Here is a 24,234-nt window from a genome sequence, read left to right as displayed (position 1 = left end):
AAGTTTCAAAATCTCCCCTCCCCCCACCGCATCCCAAAACCAGTCCAACTCGTCCCTGCCTCCCTAACCTGTTCTTCCTCCCACCTATCCCCTCCTCCCACCTCAAGCCGCACCTCCATCTCCTACCGACCAACCTCATCCCGCCTCCTTGACCTGTCCGTCCTCCCTGGACTGACCTATCCCCTTCCTAACTCCCTACCTACACTCACCTTCCCGGGCCCCATCCCCGCCTCTCGACCTGTTTGTTTCCTCTCCACCTATCCTCTCCTCTATCCCTCTTCTATCCGCCTCCCACTCTCTCCCTATTTATTTCAAAACCCCCTTCCCCTCCCCCTTTTCTGATGAAGGGTCTAGGCCCGAAACGTCAGCCTCTCTGCTCCTATGATGCTGCTTGGCCTGCTGTGTTCATCCAGCCCTGCACCTTGTTGTCTCGGATTCTCCAGCATCTGCAGTTCCTACTATCTCTCAACTGTTAACAAGTTCTTTTACATTTATGATGCATTTATTTTATTTTTTGGTTTATAGAGTCATGGATTATACTGTCCAGAAATAGACTATTTGTTTCATTGAGCCAATGCCAGCTCTTGGTTAAAGTTATCCAACTAGTTTACTGAATGTTTCCCATTGCCTTTGCACGTTTTCTCGCATTCAGATATTTGGTCAATTTCCTGTTAAAAGCTACTATTATGTTAACTTCAATCAACCAACCAGCATCTTCGTAAATACACGTTTCTACATGTTGCCTTCTGGTTCTTTTCTTAGTTGTCTGTAATCTGTCCCCTCTGGAAATTGACCTCACTGCTACTTTATCGTTTCTCTTAATTTATTCTCTTAACACTGTTCATGATTTTGGGCACCTATTAAATCTCCTTTTAACTTTCTCTGCTCTAGGGAGAATGACCTTTGCTCCCTAGAATAAGCCTGTCTCTCCAATTAAGTCAAGTCCTTGTCCTCACTACCGTTTTACTAAACCTCTTCTGTACTTTATCTAAAGATTCGCAATTTTTTCTAAAGTTTAGTGCCCAGTTGTTCTGGTAAAAGTTCGTTGACCTCATTTTCTCCTCTCTCCATAGATGCTACCAGACTTGCCAAATACTTCTAGAATTTCTTTTTCTGTTTGGATGTTCAATATCAGCTGAATTTTACTTTGGTTTTTGTATCCTGTTTTCCTATTAATAAAGCCAAGAATTCCATGTGTTTTTCTAACAGATTTCTCAACTTATTCTGACAATTTCAAAAATTTGAGTACTTGTATCTGTGTCCATCTGATGTTTCACCCACTTTAAAATCGTGTTGTTTAGTTTGTTTCCTTTCCTCATTGGTCCTACCAAAATATGTCACTTTGCACTTCCCTCCACAGATTTCATTTGCCAAAAGTCTGCACATTTTACCAGTGAAACAATATTGTCCGGACACTATACTGTTATCTTCATTGTTTTATTTGTCTGCAGATTTTGAAATTACTTCCATTTTACTCTAATCAGTGTTGTAACTATATATTAAAAAGGCCAGTAGTCCTAGTGCTGATCCCTGAGAAATCCCTTTAGGCCCATGGGTTTAGTTTTGTTAATAAAGTTGTCAACATCTTTTGAAAATCCATACATATCCAACTATGCTGTTACAGCAATCTACATTTATATAGCACCTTTTAATAGAGTAAAATGTCTGTGCTTCAGAGGTGCGTTGTCAAACAAAATTGGAAGGCATATGAGATATAATAACGCGTGAAAGAAAGATGTTCAGGAGTATCATAAAGGGGCAGAGAGATGTATAGAAGTTCAGAAAGTGAATTCGAGTTTGGGGTCTAGTAGCTAAGGACGTGGCTGTGATGGTGGAAAAATAAAATTGGGGTATTTGTGAGAGGCCACTGTTGGAGGAATACAGAAGTCTAGGTGGAGGGTTGAGCTGGGTGTGGTTACAGACATAAGAGGGCTAAGGTCATGGAGGATTTGAAATGATCAAGATTTTTAAAATCAGCTTTTTTAGGCCAGGACCTAGTTTAATTCACTGAGCATGTGTGAATAGGACTTGATACATGTTAGGTTACAGGCAACAGAATTTGGATAAGTTCATGTAGGTGGCAAATGGAAGGCTGGCCAGGTCAGCATTGGAATTATCCAGCCAGATGTACCGCACACGTGAATAGAAATTGAGCTGTAGCAGGGGCAGAGTTGGGCAATATTACAAAGACAGAAATCAGCCGTTTTGATAATGGATTGGATGTTTCATCAGAAGCTCACTTCTAGGTCATATATAACACTGAGGTTGGGAATGGTCAGGTTCAGTCTTCTAGTTGCCAGGGAAAAGAAATGGAGTTGGTTACGAATGAGCTGAGCTTATAACCTTATTAACCTTCTCTTTTACTTTCATAAACACCTAGCAAGGTTTCTTTTTAGTGAGGCAGGAGATGACAGTAGGAAAATCTGCTGGTTCTCTGTCTTTTGCTTTTTGAGTAGCAAGCTCACGTTTGGAATGGATGGTTGATAACTTTCAAAACTTTGAAATGGAGAATGGGTCTTTATAATGTTACCATGATGAGGATATGTTTGGCAGTATACTTAAGAAACCAGGACTGAAATGCAGTGAATGTAAAATTTGCTAATTTGGAATGGTGTCATTCTCCTGGGATTTTTCAGTGACTTGCCCTAATTAAGTTCTTGAATTAACTCCCAGAATATGTTCCGTGCACTCCTGGGAACTCAACAAATAGGGTAATACAGAAAATGCTTGAGACAACAGGTTATAAAGGGCCCTTGGGAAAATTTAGGGAAGTAGTCACATGAGGTTTGGAAGTTGTTCCAGCCTTTCAGAAAGTAGCTGCTAATAGTTTCTGCTTTGTCGAATGTTTTAAAGGCTGAATGGAATGCAAATTGGTTGCAGAATACAAAAATAAAAAGGCTGTAGGATAAATATTTGCTGGCTGATGAAATGGAGATACTGCTGGGGATGGAATAATTACACTTTCCATGTGCGGCATTTGCCAAGAGAGCAGCAATACAGATATTGATGACGAGTCAAAATGGGTGTGCTACTCTTAGCTGGGAGCAGTTGCAGAAAAATCGTTATTTCATTGGAGGCAGTTCAGACAAGGTTCACTAGGATGGTCCCTGGTATGGACAGATTGTGTTATGAGCAAAAGTATAAGGTTAGGTCTCAACTCATTGGTATTTAAAAAAATGGGAGGTGATCTCCATGAAACATATGGATTCTTAAAGGGTTTGACAGAGTAAATGCTGAGACGATATTTTGTGTCATGAGAGTGTCTTGGACCAGCGGCCATAGTCCCAGAATTAAGGGGTATTGATTCAAGGTGGAGAATAGGAGGAATTTCTTACCTCAGAGTTGAGAGTCTTTGGAACTCCTTGCTACAGAGAGCTGTGAAGAAATTTTGTGTATATTTAAGGCTGAAATAGATAGTGAGATTCTTGATCAGATGGAGAAATCGAGGATTATGGAGAAAGGATAGGAAAGTGGGTATGAGGAATGTCAGATCAATCACAATCCTACTGAAAGGTGGAGCAGGCTTGAAGGGCCACATGGCCTCTCTGCTTAACCATCCTATTTCTTATGCTTTCATGAATGGTGCATCCAGGGTTTCCACTAAAGTAAGACAGATCAAATGTGTTAGTCACCAAGTAGATGACCCAAAAATGCATTCCATACACTTGTCCTTGTTTCTGCTGGCCCATGTCATATCCTGGCATATGTTCTCTTACTGCTTACTGTGCACTTCATTGGTGATTACCATGCATCTTCTGCCCTTGTCCTTCTAGATGTAGAGTTTGCAAGTTTTAGTGCTGTCTAAGGAGATTTGGTGAGTTTCTGCAGTACATCTTGTAGATGGTACACACTGCTGCTTCGTTGCATTGGCAGTAAAGGTTGTAAATGCACATGGTAGTAGATGAAGTGCAATTCAAATGGGCTGCATTGTCCTGGATGATGTTGAGTCTTTGAATGTTTTTAATGTTTTTGGAGCTGTACTCACAGGCAAGTGCAAAGTATTCTGTTACATTCTTGACTTGACCCTTTTAGGTAGCGAACAGGAGATGAGTTACACATTGTAGAATTCCTATCCTTTGACCTGCCTTTTTAGCCACAGTATTTGTATGGTGAGTCTGTTCGGTTTCAGATCAATTGTAACCCCAGGGTGTTGATAGTGGGAAATTCAGTGATGGAAATGCCATCAAATCCATTTGTATCACTCTAAATTTGCTAAGATGGATTCTTATAAAATATTATAGAATTTAGCCTTTGAAAGGGTTAATGCTTTAAATGATAGAATTTAGAAAAAAATTTGTGGCTACTTCCTAGATTATCAGAAAATATTGTAGTTATCTTTATAGCAAACATCTTGTGACAGCATCAAAGTATTGATGTTTGGATTATTGCTGTGGTTTTCTCTGCTCAACAGATGATATATTCCATACAGTTCTAGCTAAATGAATTGTTTGCAATTTTCGCCTGTTTAACTTTTATAATCCCTGATAACCCCTATAAGGCTCATGGGGAATCGCTAATTAATTTCTGCTCATTAAGTATGATTATCGTTGGTAACAGGCAATGGCCTGCCTAGTTGGAACTCGTCACCTGAGCCCTTTCTAAAGCAGAACTAGAAGTGCCCTTTTATGGTTCAGTGTAGTGTCCCTGCCCTTGCACTGATAGGCCTAGGTTCAAGTCACATCTGCTCCAGAGGTGTGTAATAATGTCTCTGAACTAATGAGAAAAATAGGTTAATTTTTTTTAAAAAAAGCAGAATCCGGGATGAGTCTGCAGAACGGTCTGCCCTGGGCATACAATATTTCAGATGTGGTCTCACCAAGGCCTTGTGCAATTACGGCAAAACATGCCTGCTCCTATACTTGAATTTCACTATTATTGGTAGTGCTGAAGACCAGAGGGACCTTGATGTACATATCCACAGATCCCTGAAGCGCGGGGTACGTAAATAAGGTGGTTAAGAAGATGTACAAAATACTTGTCTTTGTTAACCAAGGCAGAATACAAGTTATGCTGAAACTCTATAAAATGCTGGTTAGGCCAGAAATGAAATTCTGCATGGAGCCTGGTCACTACATTGTAGGCAGGATGTGCTTCCACTAGAGAGGGTGCAATGGAAATTTATCAGAATGCTGCCTGAACTGGAGGGTTTGAGATATGAGGAAAAATTGAATAAAGTGGAGTTGTTTCTCTTGGTTCAGTGAAGATTGACTAAGTCTTGACAGTGGTGTACAAATTTGAGCAGCAAAGATATTATTATGGACCAGACCAGACCCCCTGAAAATATACTAAGAAGATAGCCTAGACCCTAACTTTTTCTTATTTTAAAGGCAAGTGCTAGGCATTGTGTTCCAGATGCAATTTGATTGGTCAAACTAACAGATTTGAAGCAAATCTCATTTTGTTCATACACTATAGTTAAAATACAAACAGTAGAAAGAAGAAATTAGAATAACTTAACTCTAATGGAAAACTTAACAGAAAATAGATTATTTAACTACTAAACAGCAACTGTTTAAATATAGTAACATCCCATAAATATACCCTGGACAAAGGCAAATTCAGTAAAACAGATTATCTCAAATGCAATTCTAGCAGCAGGAGGAGAACCCCAAGCTTTTAGCTGTAACAGAGAGAGGGAAAACAGCTTCCACATCCAGCGTCAGGACCCGAGCAGCTACTACTGGAAACTAAAACAAAAATTCTGGTTCTGTGGAAGCTTGACCCCATTCATTTAGGCTACTTCTATTTTTCCAAATTTAAAAATAAAAACCAAGGCCTCTCAAACTGTTTACTCTAGTGGCTCTAAGTGGACTGCTTATGATCTCTCTCTCAACCTTTCTTCATTTTAAAAAAAAAAAACCAGGACAAAGTATACCTCTTAAAGCCATAGTGTTGTCACAATACAGTGAATTAGAAGGCACTTCTCCATTTGTAGAGGGGTTTAATAATCAGGGGGCTTGGATTGAAGGTCAGATGTAGAAGGCTAAGAGGGAAATTGTGTTTCTTTTTCACTCAGAAGATCGGGGAATTTTGACTTCATTTCCTGAAAGGCTGTTTGATTCAGAAACCCTCGTAACATTTAAGCAGTATTTAGATTCAATTATGTTGCCATAACCTTCAGGGCTATGGGGCCAAGAGTTGGGAAATGGGATTAGTGGACTCTGATCTTTATTGACCAGCGCAGACATGGCACTATTTGGCCTGGTTCTGTGGTGTAAACAGCACAGTCACTAAAACAGATTATCTAATTTGTATTGCATTATTTATAGTATGTGTGACCAAATGGCAACTACATTTTCCCAACATTGCAAAAGACTACACTTTTGAGTGGCACATTTCTGCTAAAGAAGGTCTTTATGTTCATTTGTTATGTTGTGAAGTACCAACAAATAGAGTAGAAATGTATTATTTTTAGAAAATGATGCCTTCTTTAGCCCTAATAAGGTATTGCATTAAGTAAAACCTTTTAGTTGAATTCTTTATCAGCAAAGTTTATTATAAAACCAAATTTTAAAGAACTAGTTTGTGAGAAGCTGATTTATGAAACTGAAACTGAAAAGTTACAGCAGACTTGCAGAGAATGAAATGAAGCAAAAACAATATTAACAGTGGAAGGATAAATGGAGTGAGTTGCTTGCAACTTGAGTCTCTGCTTTACATTCCAACTGTTGTGGGCTGAAATTTATTTCAGACGAGTTGGCGAATAGCATTTTCCAGACTGGCTATCTCATTAGTAATTATGCACTTGACATGTTCTGACTTGCTTAACTGAACTTAACTGTAAATAATGGTTCTGAATTGTAAAATATTTGAATTACGTAGTACATGTATTTGTATTTTTGTTTAAAAACCTATATTGAATGAGCTTAAGATACCACCTTTATTTTTATTTGCATGGTCAGATTGCTTCCCTAGTGGCGCTTCAACTGATAACGCATGTTGGCCATGATGATCAGCTAGATGGACCAAAGTATAAATGCACGACAAGTCTGGATTTCATCACAGCAATTGCCAGGTACAAGACCAAGTCTTCAGTTGAATTGTAAATATTTAAGTGAGGTATGAGAGCAAAATTATAAAGGTATCCTTTTGGATTGTGTGGGCCCTAGGTATGATGAATACATTTTATATATGAGCTTTAATGATTATCTGCCAATAGATATTTTAAGTTGGATTTACCTCAAATTATAAAAATTGTGTTTTTAAAAAAAATGCATAATCTTCAAGCTACTGGTTGTGTTATGAGAGTACTAAAAACAACATTTTTGTTAGTTGCTTCAAGTAATATTTTGGTTTATATAGAGCTTATTTGGAGGAAGGGGGCATATATCCATCTAATTTTTGAATTTAGTATTCACGATGAAACAGCATAAATTGGTTTTGTATCATAAACAAAAATGTTGTATTTGGCTTAAGATTTAGGAAAAGAATTAATGCTGAGTTCATTTCACATGATTTTATGGCTGTTTTTTGTTTTTCAATTCTACAGCTTAAATTATATGCTGCATGTGGAAAGCTAACTGTGGTTGAATTGAAATAATATTTTTGAGAACTCAGTAAAATTGAAACCAGGGCACATGATTTTCAGAATTCACATTTTGAGCTGGACAGCCTGGATTTTGTAGTAAAAATAGCATTGAGGCTACCAAGACTCATTGGTATCAAAAAGAAAATCTGACAACAACATTGCACAACTGTACATGTGCAGCTGACCTGGAAATTAGGAAGTTGCTCTGGGTTGCAAGAGTTCTCCAGAAGCTGTACTACAATATTGCCAAGAGATTCTGCATTGATGCACCTGAAAGATCATGATGTAGTTGTATGCACATGATAGCTATATACTAAATATGCAGAAAAAGTTTGGGTTTATCATCTTTGGTGTATACAAATTTTTAATGATATGAGAAATCCTAGTTCTTACAAACAAACCCTCTAGCAATGAAAAATTACGTTTTGAGATTGTGGTGACTTTTTTTTCTTCAGAGTTAAATTATTGTTAGCTTAAAAAGTGAAATTTCTTTTTAAAAATATATATTTTTGTCACTTTTATCTCTCAATATTTTTGTCCGTTCCCTCTATTTCACTTTCTGTACATAGTTTGACATGGAGTTAAATGTTCTAATTTGTACTTTCTAGATCACATTAACACTGCTAAGTAATAGTTTCTTCAACTGATTAGTTAAGAAGATATAATTGCTTGCTCTGTTCTCACAGGTCCCAGATCCCAGCAGAGGATGCTGTACTGAAATGATCTTAGAGTCAAATTCCAGTACAAAATTCCCAGTCTGTTAGAAAATGCACCGAATGGCTGATAGTATCAGTTTGCCATTGCCCATTAAATCTGCTCTTTTGTGCTTGGAAGTATCATGCATGCCAACCCATGAAAGAGGTCCTTGCTAAGTAGGAAACAGGTTGGCTAATATCAGGTACACATGGTGTCTCAAGAGAATTTCTAAATATTTGCTTGGACTTATCTTGCCGAGAGTTGGATGCAAATTGCATTTACATAATACCCAATTATGAGCTTAGTTCAAATTTTCTGTAATACTGCAAAGTCTTATTAGGTAGTCATGACATGGAGATGTGCTACATTTTGTTATTTTTTAACACATTACAAAAAGATAACTGGTTCTATTTAGTGTTGTAATAGAATTTGAAATTGAACTTTTCAGTTAAGATACTTGGAGAAATGCTAAACGCTGAGATGTTAACCCTTTCCATAAAGATAAACAGCAACTTCCTTTTAAACAGTTATTTAACTTAATGAGTGAAGGAAGTATTTGTTCTTCCTTGCTTCCTAATCTCCACTTCCAATAAACTGTTACCATCGCTTATTGGGAGGGAACAAACTCATCATACATCCTCCTAGTGTGAATTCAGTATATTGGCCATACTTGTACATTGTTTACTATTATCCAAAGCAGATCACTGTTATTTTGCACTAGAGAAATTTTACTCTCTCTGTTTCAGTTCTTTGCCTTGTGAATATCTGATGGCAAAACAATTTCCCATTTGGATTGGAGGAGGAGCATTGAAAATTTTGTCTAGCAGAGAGCTGTAGCCATTGAAATGTTTCACTGTGAAATGATTTTCAGTGAGCATCACCCACTAATTATGATTAGTGATCAGAGCACAATACACTGCTCTCAGCATTTGTGTATTATTCTGACCAAAATGGACAAGACTGAAAAAGCCTTCTCGCTGGCTAGCAATATCGTGGCTCTGGGTATAGCAAACTGAATAAACCATTGTGTTTCAAATTGTTGTGTTTCAAATCATGCAGATTTTCTGGTGTAGGTATTAAATTTGGACAACAAGAGACAAATTCAAGTGGCTGGCTTACTGGCAATTACGTATTTGAGACAGACTGCATCCTTGTAGTCACAGGCATACATGAATGACAGAAATGACAAAGTGACTTGTGTTGATGCTTAAACTACTAAGTTTGTCTGAGGAATATACCCTAGGTCAGCCTAATATTTGTGCAAACCAAGTATTTCTTCAGGCTCCAAGGGATGTTGTAGGCTTCTTCTGCTTTGGTTTCAACTGGGGTGCAGTATCAAATTTTACATTGTCATTAGAACATCTGTTGCACATTGACCCGAGTGCCTGTAGGAGCAAATTTTGACGTCTTCCTATGTCGGAATTTTACCAGTGTTATGCAAATAAGGTTCAATGTCATAAGTATTTAATTCTAAATACTTTCTGATTGACCATATATCAGTAATAAGATATATAATCAATAACTTTTAAGACTGCAGAGAAAGGTGCAATATAACTGGAGCAAGTGACAACAGCTTGGTTTATATCATGCACAAGATAAATTTTTAATCTGGGTAAGACCTAAATTCACTAAAATATTCAATTGTCAAACCCACTGAGGTAATTAACAACCTATTGTTTCTTCTTTTCTTCTAGGACTGTGAATTTTGATATAGTGAGATACTTGTATGATTTCTTGTGAGACCAAAAACATCCATATGATACTGCAAGCAATGATCACTGCTTTTGCTCCAATTCATTCTGATTCATCCACTCCGCTGAGAAATGACAGGCATTTTGGCTGCATTCGATTTGTCCAAGCAGGTGTTAGCACAGTATGGAATCTGATAGCAATATCTTGATTGGCCAGAATGGATCTTTAAAATGAACTATTTACCAGGAATCTTCAGTATTTCAGAGCTAAGTGTTAATTATGAGCAGCAGGAATTCAGGGCAATCTGTTCCAATGCAATAACAATATATTAGCACAAAAGACACCTGAAATGTATTTACTTTCAATTATTTTCCTTTGTGAAGTATCCTTTTCTCAGAATGTAGTGTGGCAGCCATTTATGTGTGACCAGCCTTTCATTTTTTTAAAACTTATCTGCTGTAACATTTTGTGGCCCTTATTAATTTTGTAAGAAATCTTCTATTTTTTAGTGTACAAAAATAAATGAATGTAATGCAGTAATTGTGCTGTATTGCTGTTAATTTTGTTAAACTGTTGAAGAGAAATGTCAAACTAGAGTTTTTTTCCATCTTTCGGAGATGGTGAAGCTGATTCACGTCTGCGTCTTGGTAACTTAAATACGTGTTATCAATATGGCAAGGTCTATGGCTCCTGTCAACATCGGGCTGAAATCTTGAAGATTTGTGCTCCAGGACTATCTCCACCGCTCACCAAACTGTTCCAACACAAACACAACACTGACATTGACCTGGTAATGTGAAAGCCACTTTGGTATATCTTGTCCACAGAAAGCAGGACAATCCAATTTAGTAGCTTCTTATCCTATCAGTCTACAATCAGTTATCAGCAAAGTGTTTTTTACAGTGCTGTTAATACCTATAGTCTACAAAGTGTGGATCCTCCAGGACCCCTCGGCTGCAGACTTCATTATAACCTGGAACCAAAAGTCTTGAATTCCAAAAGTGAGAGTTCTTGACATCCAGGCAGGTTTGATCGATTGTGGCATTAAGGAGTCCAAGTGAAATTGAAGTCAATGTGAATCAGAAGGCCAGCTCTTCAGCAGCTGCCGTCATACCCCACACAAAGGAAAATGGTTTCCAACTGCAACCAATCATCCTGGGATATTGTTTTAGGAGTTCTGAAAAGGATTCGGACATTTTAAGCTGCTTTATCAATTACCTTCCCTCCACCATAATGTTAGAAATTAGGATGTTAGCTGATTGACTAGCTGATTGACAAACTGTTCAGTTCCACTTACCTTGGGTGCTGAAGGAGTCAGTGCCATGCTGCAAGATTTAGACAACATGGAGTCTTGGCAGCTATATGGAAAGTAACATTCACATCTCACATTTCAGGTAATGCTGTCTTCCAAGAAAAGGAAATCTAACTATCTTTTGCCTTGATTTTCACTGGCATTGCAATCACTGAATCCACTTCCGTTAACATTCTAAAATAACTGTTGATCAGAAATTCAGCTGGATTAGCTATTCTGTGACTGCAAGAGCAGGTCAAAGACTGGGTGTTCTCATTCACAGTAACTCAAAATAAAACCTCATAGATTCTTACACAATGGTCAACTGAGTCTTTTTGTGCACCACATTCTAGGATTTGGAAATTTCCTTTGCATAATTAACGTGATCTGATCAGAGCGTTCATTTGCGAATAGCTTAAACCCTAAAGATTTGTCTACATAGTTCAGTGATGCTTTTACATTGAGATTGCTGGCTTTATAGCCTATGAAAATCTACTAACAAATGCATGTTGTAGGAATGCATAATGTGCAGAATAAAAGTTACTGATTTAATTGAGTGACATGTCCTTTGGAACTTCAACTTGTTTTTCTGTGCAACCTGAGCTACAAATATTTGAACTGGTCTTGGTACATACATGGTGTGCTAGTGCTCAACACAATGTATTAAGTGAACATGTGTTTTAGTAATTTAAATTTTGGTGTATTCTTAAAAATAAAGCTTGCCGATTTATTAACTTTTGAATGCATCATCATTGTGGAAATTATTGGACAAATTATTCTTAATGTCTTTGGAATAAATGTTGATCAGTAAATAAATCTGGAAATATAAGGTGGCATTAGTAAGTGTGACCTCGGAACTATCAGATTATCATAGAAACACAACTGATTTCCTGATGTCCTTTAGGGAAGGAAATGACATCCTTATTTGGCCTAGCCTATTGTGACCTCTGGAAAGAGATTCAGTGTTTTGCATCGAGGTTAATCAGCTGTATGGGCTGTTTGCAGAGACCCACAGAGAATAGCATCCTACTGCTGCTGGAGAACCATCAACCTGGTGAAAGTTTCTCTTTAGGCTGCCTGAAACTTGCTGGTGCAAAGAGTTGACTGCAATTGAATATTGCAGACACGTTCCAAGGTTCTATACTACGAGCTAAGGGATGCACTAAAGCATAGGGTATTTTCAGTAAAGGAGCAGGGTCACCATCTAAAGCCTTTTAGCTAGAGTACAGTGAGGGGGTGGAAACTGAGTAAAACCCCACTGGTCTATATATTTGACACATAATAAATCCTGCAAATATTTTGTAAATGTAGCACATAGAATACTCAGCATTCATTCAAGTGGCTCTAAGTCAATTTGTGCTACTAAAGAGCTAATGCGTATGATGTCACTCTTTGGTTACCAGCTATATATTAATGCAGATCTATGTAGGATACAGTAAACTCTACTACCGTTCTTGATTACTAATCTAATGTGGTATTGTAACCTATTTACTTGATCTATTTTTACTTGTTATACAAAAATTTGTTTAAAACTGAAATATTACGCATTAAGATGTCAGGGTTCTTAATCACAAATAAATATGCCAAAGTGAAAGGGTAGGTGCTGTAATATATGTCTAACCTGTTTGAATTGTTAGTTGCCCAACACCAGGTTTGAAATGAAATAGTTGTTAAAAAAAAAATTGGAGATTATACATTCTTGTCTTTGTTCATATTAAAAATTCCATATGCCAACTAAATGCAAATATTAAATATATTATCAGTGCAAGAAGCATAATTTTAAACATGTCAAATCCAAATTATAATCCAATAAGATACTTTCATAATTTACAGCATATTGTAGGCACTTGAACACCAGAAATGGCACATTCACATAATTGAATTAAAATGAGAAATATCTGTATGCTTTGGTACTTGATCATTTTTCAACATGTCAAAAATGCTCAGCTCTGGGACTGTAGTTTCAAGTCATGTAAGAGTTAATGAAGCCCTGTTGTCAATACTGTCCCATGGGAGGAAGGATGAGGCTTTGTTAAATGAACTACATTTTCTCCAAAATGTGTGGATTCCCATGCTTATGAGCCAGAGCACCTCTCAGTGAAGTGAACTAAATGTGGCTTCTAAACATAATTTTATAATAATTATAATTCTTTTAGACATGTCTTGCTATTAATTCACAGCCAGAAAATATTATTATTTGAGCAGTGTTTATTGAAGACATAAATGCAGTTCCCAACTTTGTTTTGATTCTGGCAATGCTTGGTTTAATAATAATGGACAGAAATTCATACTGGCAATGAGAAACAGTCTGAGTTAATTTAAAATGAGTTTGAAAAAACACAAGTTGTGAGCTATTATTCCTCAAGCGTTATAGTTTTTTCTATGTAAACTGGGATGCTGATTTTTTTTTGCATTGCTTTTCTTCACCATTACCTCCATTTCCTCACAGTTTTGTAGTTTGTGTTTACAAAATTGCTACTGTATTAAAACCATTCAGTGTGCTGGTGAAGGAGCAGGGCAAAATATTAAAGCAGACAAAGGTAAAGTTTGAAAATTCAACCAGCATTTAAGATTGCCTTTTAGAAGTAAGCTTGCCTAGATAACATTTGGCATGGGAAGTTGGAAGAATTATATGTCAGTATGTGAAACATCCACTGCTGAAATTGGTGATCTGAAGTAGAGAGCAGGATTGTTGTGGTGATACTTGAAAGCAGTATAGGTAAATATTGGCATTTAATCGTAGTTTTTCAATTTCTAGAACTACTCAATTACTATCTACACTTATGCTATAGTTAGTACCTGTGCATTTCATGCCCCAGCAAGTTGTTTATGCCTAATCTTTGCTTGCCGGATTACTTCTGCAAATGCACCATCATTATATCATCAATTGTCCTCAGTGATAAATACTCATGTAAAGACAGTTGTCAGAAACAAATTAGTTGATCTCTCCAAACAGACCTCGAGTATAGTTAGCAAAGCTAAACTGTTATAAATAGATGTTTTATAGTAGTTTAGTAACATTTTTCTTAACTTACAAACAATTAGGACATATAGCCAAAGAGCTTTCAATTCTGTTTTGAATATTAAAAACACTTGAATAGAAACAAACAACCCCCATTCATCAGATAATTGAACAAATTACCCACTGCAAATTTTTTCCTTTTTACTGAATGTCTTTCAATGAATCTTATTTCTGATCAGTTTCCAAAGTGAAATAGAACTGGGTCTTACTGCACTTTACATCAGTTAATAGAAATGCTTAACTAATTGAACCTGCACTGATTAAATGTCAATAAACTCTATAGTATCAATTAGATAATTTCATGAATAGAAAAATTAAGTTGGTGTTGAGCCATATGCAGGACCTTCAGAGTACGAAGAGAATGATCTCAGGCCAATTAAACAGTTAAAAGATCTTTGAATTAGTTGAATGAAGAAAGCAGGCAAGCAAAAAAATTGCTTTTTTTTTCTTGTTAGTTTATATTACAAATAGTAAGATTCTGAATATCTTTAAAGTTTCCAAACGCCTCTTTAATATATAGCTAATATAAAATTAACTACCTGGTATATTGGAGGTATCCATCTAGGCAGAAATTAACATACAAGCTATTAGAAATCATCTTTTAATGTAACTGTTACGAGTAATTTAACAGTTGACTATGAAATGTACACTGGTACTTGTGTAAACCTTTTTGCTGTAAGGTTAAAGTTCTGTTGACATGGCATTAATAATTATCATAACATTGACTCTCTCTTGCCCTCTGCTATGGAATATATCAGAGCAGCTGAATTTAAAATCCATTTGTAAACATCTAGACTGCTGTTTTGAGCTCACTAATTACCAGAACTTAAACTTTAAATCAGTAGATAAATTATTTAATTTTATCAGGGCTAAGTTTAGAATAAGAGGTGAATCCAATGTTTAATTAGAGTCTCTGCAGTTATTAAGTGGTTTAATTCAAGCTTCCACAGATCTTGTGGCCCACTTAATCAGTTTTTATATAGCTTTAATGTTTTAATTTATGTTACCATTCAAAATATTTTGCCTATTTGATCAAATAATTCCTTTCCTATTGTACATTGGTTGTTTTCTGTACTCTGAATTGGTGTTGATAAGGATGATAGGACTTTCATTTGAGGTCATCACTTAGGCAATAAAAACAACTTTAAATATCACAATATTATATAATTGTATTGCTGTTATAATGGCCTTGAGACATGTTTGCAGCATTATATAATTATTTTGGCAGTTTAGTATTTAATCTTTTAAAAATTTTTTTTTTAAGAAGACTCCAATATCTATTGAGGGTAAACCTAGATTTTCAAGGGGTTTTTATACAACTGTGCGTCAAGCACACTACTGACCTTTTACAGAAAAATCAAAGGTCTGCTGTGGTCAGTACTTTAGATCTGAAACAGCATTTAAGTGATGTTTCAGTGTATGTCATTGGACTTGCAATGCTTGGTGTTTGCTGTTCAGATTTTGTGATTTGTCTATTTAGTGATAAGGCAAGGCATAAATATGAGATTTCCCATTTTGGACACTCGGAGAATGAGTGAGGAATGGCTTTCTCTGTCTGATGTTAATCTGAGAAGGTGGAGTTTTTCAGCACTCCAGTAAAAGCAGCAGGGGAAATAAATTATTTCCAGTCGCTGCATTTTATGCCTGATCAGCTCCCGGTTTTAGTCTGTGTTCTGACTGAAGGGAAGGCGTTTGCCTTCCTAAAAAAAAGTTAACAAAAAAAAAGACGCGCCTTGAGGCACGTGGGAGGGGGCTGGAAAGTGGAATACAATATGCTCTGAGGAAGACGTATTCTAAAGCTGTATTGCAGCTTATGAAGCTGATGTATTAGAATGCAGTAGAAACAGCTGACAGCTGGCAGTTCCTGGCTTATGACTTTCCCAACAGAAGCTCCCTGACATTAAACTTGTAATCTCTTTAATACAGCAAAAAAAACTCATTCTCAACAATCGGTTTCCAGCAGAACGGAATCTGAAGAGGATAGAGAAATGGCTAAAGAACGATGCTTTAAATCTTGGACTTTATTCTTTCTGGTTGGAATATTCTTGACAGATTTTGTATGTGGATCTGTGGGGTTTTACCCAAGGTTTGCCCCATTTTTTTTCCTTTGTACCCACCATGGAGAACTGGAGGGCGATGGAGAACAGGGAGAGGTGTTGATGTCACTTCATATTGTGGGAAATCCAGAATATTATGTGCCTGGTCAAGAATATCATGGTAGGTCACTTTTTTAGTTGAATGGATGTTGCTTATAGGTTTTAGTGGCCAGTTTAACAAAAAAGTGTAACAGTTTCTGGATGAATCAAATGTGTTTCTTTCACATGATTTGACTTATGAAATGCATATTTTAGTATAAAATTGGCATGTCCCTGGTTTATGTCTGCATATTTGAAAGAAGCAGTTCTTTGTTTTGAGAGCTGCTGGAGTGTTTAATATTTTAAATAGTTTACCTTAAAAGAGCAAGGTTAAAATGAAATCATATTAATGTGACTTACTTGACCATTCACACGTTTGCTGATATGAATTATGAAAAGACAAATTAATCCTTTGGGGTTTTCCTCTTTGTTGTGAACCATTCCCTTTCTGTTCCTAAATCTCTGTCCTTCAAAGATTCTGTTGTGGGGATTGGATGTATTAAACTAAGCTGGCAGGTTTGAGTAGGCTTTGTGTGTGGGCTCAACTCAAGTGTAAAAAAAAACCTTTTGCTGGGACAGCTGTCAGTCCCTGGCCAATCTACATTTTAAAATAAAGTCAATAGATTTTTAATGTAAGAGCACACAGCATACTTGTGGATCATTTCTATCTTGCAGACTGTGTCCACAGTCAAGCGGAAGATAGCAGGATGCCCTGCACAGTATCTTCACTGTACATGTGTGATCTATAGCTGATTGCTCTCTGTAAGACGAAAGTGAGAGTTCAGGTCAGCCGTGCATAGGGTTGAATTAACATGGAGAAAAACAGCTTGACTTGAACAGTAGGAAGCAAAAATGTCACTTGTATCAAGACAGAAGGTTCGGACAGTCTCCAAAGGGAAAATTAAATGATAGTACTCCAAACAATAATGTTGAATACTTTGAAATAATTTTATTGGAAGTAGAAAGCTTTAAGATTTAACAAAACCTGCGAAAAAGCCTTTCTTTCATTCCAGACCGGTTGCTCTAATACAATGGAATCAAAGGGTGTATTTGTAGTCAAGCAAGATATTTAACCAATTCAGTGCAGTATTGGCAATTGTTCATCCATTGGGACTAATTAGCAGAAAACAGCTGTAAGATAATATACAGCACTTTTTTCTGCAAGGTAATATTTCATTTTAAAACATGCGAGCATATTTAATTTCATATTCAGTTGTTGTTTCAGAGCAATTACTAAACAGACCAAATAAACAAATATAGAGAACACTATGATTGTACAATCTTCACCTTGAAGGACAAGGTATTGAGCTATCTTTTTTGGGGATAGATATTTTCTTATCATTCTGTTCTGATGCGCCTAATTGGGGAAAAAGGACATCTAATTCATTAACTGTTATTTACAAATCACCCAATCAACAGCTAATTAGTGAATGTCATTCTTATTATAAACCTGAATCTGGATTCATTTATTTAGCTTCCAGGATGTGTACTGTCGTAAAGCTATGAGAGAGTGGCTTTGTGAATATTTGTAATGAAGACTAAAGTGTCATACCTTTTGGTTGTTTTATCTTCTGATTATTTCACAATATTGATAAAGGCAAGGAAACCAGACCTTTCCCAAAATTGAGCCGTGACAGGCGTTTGGCGCTGCAATTCAGAATTTAAATGCAAAAAGCAGTCCAATGGACAATTATAAGGGAAAAATATGGCAAGAGACTCAGATAGGTGTTTAAAGACCTAAACTCACCTAAATATCCAACAGGTATGCTGATTTTTGTTTATGCTGGGAATGCACCAATAAGACTGGACCTCAATGAATAGATTTAACACATAGCTGCCTATATTTGTCTCTGCTGTACTGAATGATTTTGGAGCCAAGTTAATTATTAAACTGTTTCTGCGTTGGAACTTTTGTAACAGTAATTTAAACCATGGAAATACTAAAGCAAATCTGATTTAACAGGTATTTTCTTCTGTAACTCCATAGATAATGTTAAAGGGAATTGCCTGCACTTGTTTTCCCCTCATTAGGTCTGCAATAAATTCTCACCATGTTGTAACTCAGATATTTTACCAAGAAGTTGTGAGACAAAGTTGTATGTACATGGAATCCTTAAACCAAAAACCTTAAACCATCACCTGTTCACAAATCTCCACAAATAGTTCTTGAGTTGGACATGAGTACAAAGTTGAATTTCCTGATTGTGTTTCCAGATCTTCCCCCAGAAGCAGATTCTCTCCAATTAGTATCTTCCTCTACCTGGCTAAAATAGAGAACTACCTGGGGAAACAATAGGGAGCGCAAGGTAGTCCATTAATGCACTCATGTTATTGTGCTTTCTGAATGCTTTTTGAAAATCGCAATTTTTCTGTTTTGTGCCTGATCCATCACACAAACTAAATCAAATAATCTGTTTTTCATCATTTTTTTGAAACCAAAATCATGACCATCTCCACCAGCTTGTTTTAACTTTAACATTCAACACCGTGGAGTTTATATTTAAGTTTGTGCTGTGTCGAGTTTTTGATCTGAGTTATTTCACGTAAAGAGAATAATATGCGTATGTTTTATCATGTGGTGGGGGTAAGTTTTTAAAGGAAAAATATATTCCTAGCCACTATGTCAAGGCTATTGACAATCTACTAGTAACGGTTTATAAGTATCTAGGAGCTCAGTACTTGTAGCTCTGTACTTGAGCCAGAGATGATATAGGTAGACATTCTAGGGAAATTGAAAAAAAAAATGAAAATAAAGAAGGTATAAACTAAGAGTTTAATTTCTAAATATTATTTAATGTGATGTTTACAACATGAACTATCAATTTCTTGTGAGTAGGAAGCAGCAACACAGTTCTCCTATCCTATATAAACCAAAAACCAGACAAATGGTTCAGATTTGCTTTTTGTTCCCCAAGGCAAGGCCACATAGAGTATCAAAATATTTTACTGTTAATAATCATTGATCCCAGTATATTTGAGAACATTAATGTCACTTGAAGACTTGACCACACAGCACAAATCCACAACATTTGAGCCATAAGAACTCAGTATTTTTTAAAAAAAAAACAGCTTATTTTATTAAAAAAACGCATAATCATGTTTAAATATCAAAAAATGAAGGCTTGCACTTATTTCGCACCATTCATGATCACAGGATGTCTCAATGTGGCTAGTGAAGTACTTTTAAAGAATGGTCCCTTGTAATGTAACATTTTGTGATCAGTTTCTTGGAACCTATGAGGTCAGGTCACTTGTTTAACATTTCTTGACTCAGTTTATTTCTGGGTATTTTGATCTGCAAATGTGATTAATAATTTTCTGGCGGTGGAGCAAGGACTTGGTGCAAATGATGAGAAATATGTTCCAGCTATATTTCAAAGATCACATTTATGGATACATTGCCGATCCTCATTCACTAGCATTTATTATGCAGCATATTATTCTGAGATAGCGAGAACTGCAGATGCTGTAGTCCGAGTCAATACAATGTGGAGCTGGAGGAGCACAGCAGGTCAGGCAGCATTAGAGGTGTAGGAGAGTTGACGTTTCAGGCCTAGACCCTTCTTCAGGACTCATGAAGACTGTCCTACTCCTCTGATGCTGCCTGACTTGCTGAGTTCCTCCAGCTCCAAGCTGCATCAACAGCACATTATTGTTTTCAGTACTTGCTTCACTGTCTACATAGTAAAAAATCTGTACAATAGGCTTAGAATAAAATCAAATAATATTTATTTATTGAATCAAATGATTAACAATGGCTAGAATTTAAAAAAGCAAAGATTAAAAGATAAAACAATACATTTCAAATACTTTGATGTAGCTTTGGTGCTATGAGCTAAAGTTCATCAAAAATCTTTTTATATAAAGATGAAAAATACTGTTCCTAATATTGTTGTCTTTGAAAACTTATTAAATCGGAAAATTTGGCCACAAAGTCCAATGTATTTGCTAACAGAAGCATTCAAGCATATGATCATTTAATGTCTCCTATAATGTTGTAATGGTAAAGTGTTTCAATTCTAGATTAGGGTTGACAGGTGTGATATAATGGGAGTGGAAATGCTTTTTATGCACCAATTTTCTTAACTCCTGAAAGCAGGCTGTTTCACTTGAACGTGTGCTGATTTCATAATGTTTTAATATCAAATCATCTATTATAATTGAAATTCTTATCTAATTCTCATTTGATGTGCATAGAAATAAGTGTCTAATAAATTAGCGTAAATAAAAGTTAAATAAAATAAAAACAAAATTAGCCAGGTGCTTTCAGGATAGTTATTTACCACTTGAATTTTGTTTTGCAATCCAATGATGGTAGCCTGGTATGCTACTCACAGGACCAATATGCATTGATAAATCTCACATGTCAAAAACCTTAAAATAAATCTTTATCTATGTATAGTCGTGCACTTCATAAATCTTAAAATGTCTTTGCTATTTGGAGTTCTGGTGTCATTAATAAGCTTTTTTCAGATTTATTTAGTAGAAAAATGTAGTTAGTTTGGTAGCAGGAACAAAGCAAAACAGAAATATTGATGGTGGAAAGTGAGAGTGAAATCATTTCCATTGGATCTCCGACAGCATTTTTGAGTAGATAGGTGCTTTCAACATAGCTGATTTTATCTCAGACAAGCTGATGCATTATTTGAAATGCTAATTTAGGACACACCTGTTCTCCACAACATTTTATTCCCTTATGCTTTTGCCCAGTTTTGCTAGGTGCTAAGTATACTGAATGTCATGATGGCATTCCCTTCAATTCACTTGTTGTTGAACATTAAATGCAATTTTTTTGCTCCAACCACTGGGGTGCTCCCTACTTTATGCATATCTGAATCTATCTTTTTCATGGAAATTACAGAGCAAAATGAGGTCATGCAGTCCTTAGTGGTGGTGATATTGCTTCAACTTGTGTTATCATCCTATCCCTTCAATTTGCTGTTCTTTAGCTTATTTTTGAAGTAGTTACCTAATTTGGTTTTATATGATTGTATAATCTCTGTCCTAATAACTCTTGTGGAAGAGCATTGATAGTCTAATCAAACCAAGGAGCAAAAGCCATTGTTTCATCATTCAGTATGTATGTGACTGATGTTGGTCTTTGAATGTGCTTTTCTGTCCAGTCCCCGAATCTCTTGATTCTCTGGGAGGCCAAAATCGTGTTTCGCCCTTGAATGTGTAATGATAGTACATCCACAATCCTCTGGGCGGAGAATTCCAAAGGTTCACTCAGTCCAAAATGATTGACCCTTACTTCTGAGATTGTATTCTCGTGTTCTAGATTCCTCAGCCAGGGATCTCAACTTCTCATGTCAGTTCTATCAAGTCCCTTCAAAGTAGTATTTTTGTGAAAAATCTACCTAGTGATTGTACTGTGTTCTATTACTCCAGACTTTGACTTAATTATCTCTCACGCACCTGAGATTTGTAAAGCTATAAGAATTATTGCTTTAGCAGTAATGATTTGTTTAGTTGTGTGGACATCATTTTATCTATACTTTGCAGCTTTTAACAGCTGTCATAATGTCTTGACCAGCACTTCATTATAGCCAATATTACATTCTTCTTAAGTTAAATAATGGGGAATGTTGATTTTCTTAAAATAAAGACATCATAGCTACAGTCTGGGAATTGACGTACATGATTCTATGATGATGGTCACAGAAAAGCTGTCATTGTGGTTCATAAATTTGCTGTTATTACATACTGGTAGGCCACAATGGGTATCATTATTGGCACTCTATGTCTTGGGGAATTCTGCCCTTTGGGGAATTAAGTGCGATTTTACATGTTACCAGTTTTCTGTGAAAGCCATGATTTAGGATTTGTTCTACCAAGCAATGCATGACCTACTGCATATGGATAATGTGAATTGGATATGGCTAATAATACCTACTGTGGCACCCTGTGCCTGAGGTGGTGATTTTCAAAACCATTATCTTGTGAAAGATCAAGCTCCAGCAAATGGTTCTGTCTGTTAGGTTCCCCAGTGAGTTACAATCTATTAAGAGAGAATTTCACTAAAATTCAAACAACTAATTTCTGTTTTCGTGCTCAGATTCAGGGTTAACACTGAGTGTGGCCTGTCTTCCTGTGAACTGTCATTATTTGTGTAGCATTCTTCTTGTTCCTGTTTCTTTTTTCCAAATAAATAAAAGTGTTGCTCCATAGACATCATTTCAAATTGCAGCAGCTTAAACTCCGCATAAGCATTATGAAAATCAGGTGAGTTCAAAAACATTTACAATATTATTTCCCATAACTACCTCAAATGTCAAGCAATGTCAAATACTGCCCTTTAGTTGCTGACTTCCTGACCACCTGTAACCTTGAAAGACCTTTTTAAATGGTGAAGATGACGTATGTCACATTTCTTGCATGAGTCATGCATGCAGACATGAGCATTCAGGGTATTTACCATTTTTATTTGAGGTTTGTGGGATATGGGCAGATATGAAACAGACACTATTTAACTTGCCTAACTTGCGATAATTCTCATCTCAATACTTCCTACTTCTGGATAGACAGAAAGTGGCCTCTTTTCCTTATCTGCCTCCCTCTTTGTAAAAAATGCAACCCCATTCCCATGCTTTGTTCTCCTCATTTATTCTCTCCACTGTGAACGGGTCTGTGTGTATGCAGCTTTCATTCCTTTTTGTTGTATTGTAGCACATCTAAAGGAATGCAATGTAAAAACTGATGTCAATGGCCCCTCAATTTCTTGCACTGGAGAAAAACTGGTGGGAAAACAAAATAAGTTGGACTGAAGGCTGTCAGCCAGTGAGTAATGGAGGGAAGCCTGGAATGCTTTGTAAAATATAAAATATAAAATATAATTCCTGAACTGTTGGAACTTAGGGCGCCAATATTCTGAAGGCTTGGTGGATTTGCCTTTTCTGAGGGACAGATTAAAGTTCTGGACAATATTTGTTTGAGACAATCTGTAAATTGGAGTGAATGATAGACTGAATTGTACATAATCAGGAGAAAACATGAACATGATGGACCAAAATGTCTCTTTCTTTCAATGCCTTGTTTATATTTCAGAATAGTATTGTGTTTCTGCAGAAGTGTTGGAAAAGGTAGTTTTCCTTTACAACCAAAATTAAATAATGTCAATTGCTTCACACTTGAACTTGTACATAAACTTAATCGATTGGTTTATTGAAAACTTATAGTGGCAGTTGCAGACTTGCTACACCGGATGACATTCAAGATTGGCCAGGCAGACAGATGCCACGTTTGGTTGCTAGGTCAGGAAGAAGCTGGAGTGGAGTTAAGTCAAACAGAGAATGCAAATGGAACACAGATTGGACAAAGCTTAGCATGAAGCTGAGTTTGGGATGGGAGATAAGGTTGGGTTGGGGAAGATTGGAAAGGCTGAGAAACTGGGATTTGTGTAGTGGGAAAAACATAAATAGGAAGATATAAATCACTTTTTAAAAACTCCGTGTTTCTCTGGGTGTCATATTGCTAGCATTGATCAATGATAACATTAGGAGCTTAATCAAAATTACATTAACTATCCAGTATTTCAGACATGGTGTTTTAATAATGTGGGGTAATGAGAGGAGTCTCATGATAGTGCACCCTATATATGCCAGTGCTTGTTTCTGGTTGAGCTCAAGACTTTTTCTTTAATCAGAGCTATAAAGTTTGCATAAAATTATAGAAGTTTGTCTGGGATATTTCAGTGGTCTCATATTTAGCTGATTAAACAACTGTGCATGCAAGAAAGAGTTTGAAAATGGGAATTTAACAAAATTCAATTGCAGATAAAAGATAGAAAGGTCCAGAGAGATACAAAGATGACTTGTGGAAAATTTGATCAGTCTGTCACTTGAATGATTTTATGGATATTATCAATGTT

At 36.3% G+C, this 24,234-nt stretch overlaps 2 protein-coding genes across 5 annotated transcripts in view; both read left to right on the top strand.

The window, feature by feature from the left end:
• orc5 (origin recognition complex, subunit 5) overlaps positions 1 to 11,949 on the top strand; it is a 90,814-nt gene extending 78,865 nt beyond the window's left edge. For all 4 annotated transcript variants that reach the window (XM_048610463.1, XM_048610466.1, XM_020526739.2 and 1 more), the window contains 2 exons: positions 6,903 to 7,015; positions 9,919 to 11,949. In XM_048610463.1, coding sequence (XP_048466420.1) covers positions 6,903 to 7,015; positions 9,919 to 9,964 — 159 coding nt within the window. In that variant the 3' untranslated portion in view covers positions 9,965 to 11,949. The remainder of the gene's footprint in view (positions 1 to 6,902; positions 7,016 to 9,918) is intronic.
• A 4,152-nt stretch (positions 11,950 to 16,101) lies between these two features.
• The window catches only part of reln (reelin), a 294,405-nt gene continuing 286,272 nt past the window's right edge, over positions 16,102 to 24,234 (top strand). Inside the window, exon 1 of the mRNA XM_048609963.1 lies at positions 16,102 to 16,446. Coding sequence (XP_048465920.1) covers positions 16,218 to 16,446 — 229 coding nt within the window. The 5' untranslated portion in view covers positions 16,102 to 16,217. The remainder of the gene's footprint in view (positions 16,447 to 24,234) is intronic.

This window comes from Rhincodon typus, chromosome 22 (genome assembly GCF_021869965.1).
Source record: "Rhincodon typus isolate 14 chromosome 22, sRhiTyp1.1, whole genome shotgun sequence".
Taxonomy (NCBI): Eukaryota; Metazoa; Chordata; class Chondrichthyes; order Orectolobiformes; family Rhincodontidae; genus Rhincodon; species Rhincodon typus.
The sequence above is the reverse complement of the archived record's forward strand: the minus strand, read 5'-3'. Positions and strand labels throughout refer to the sequence as shown.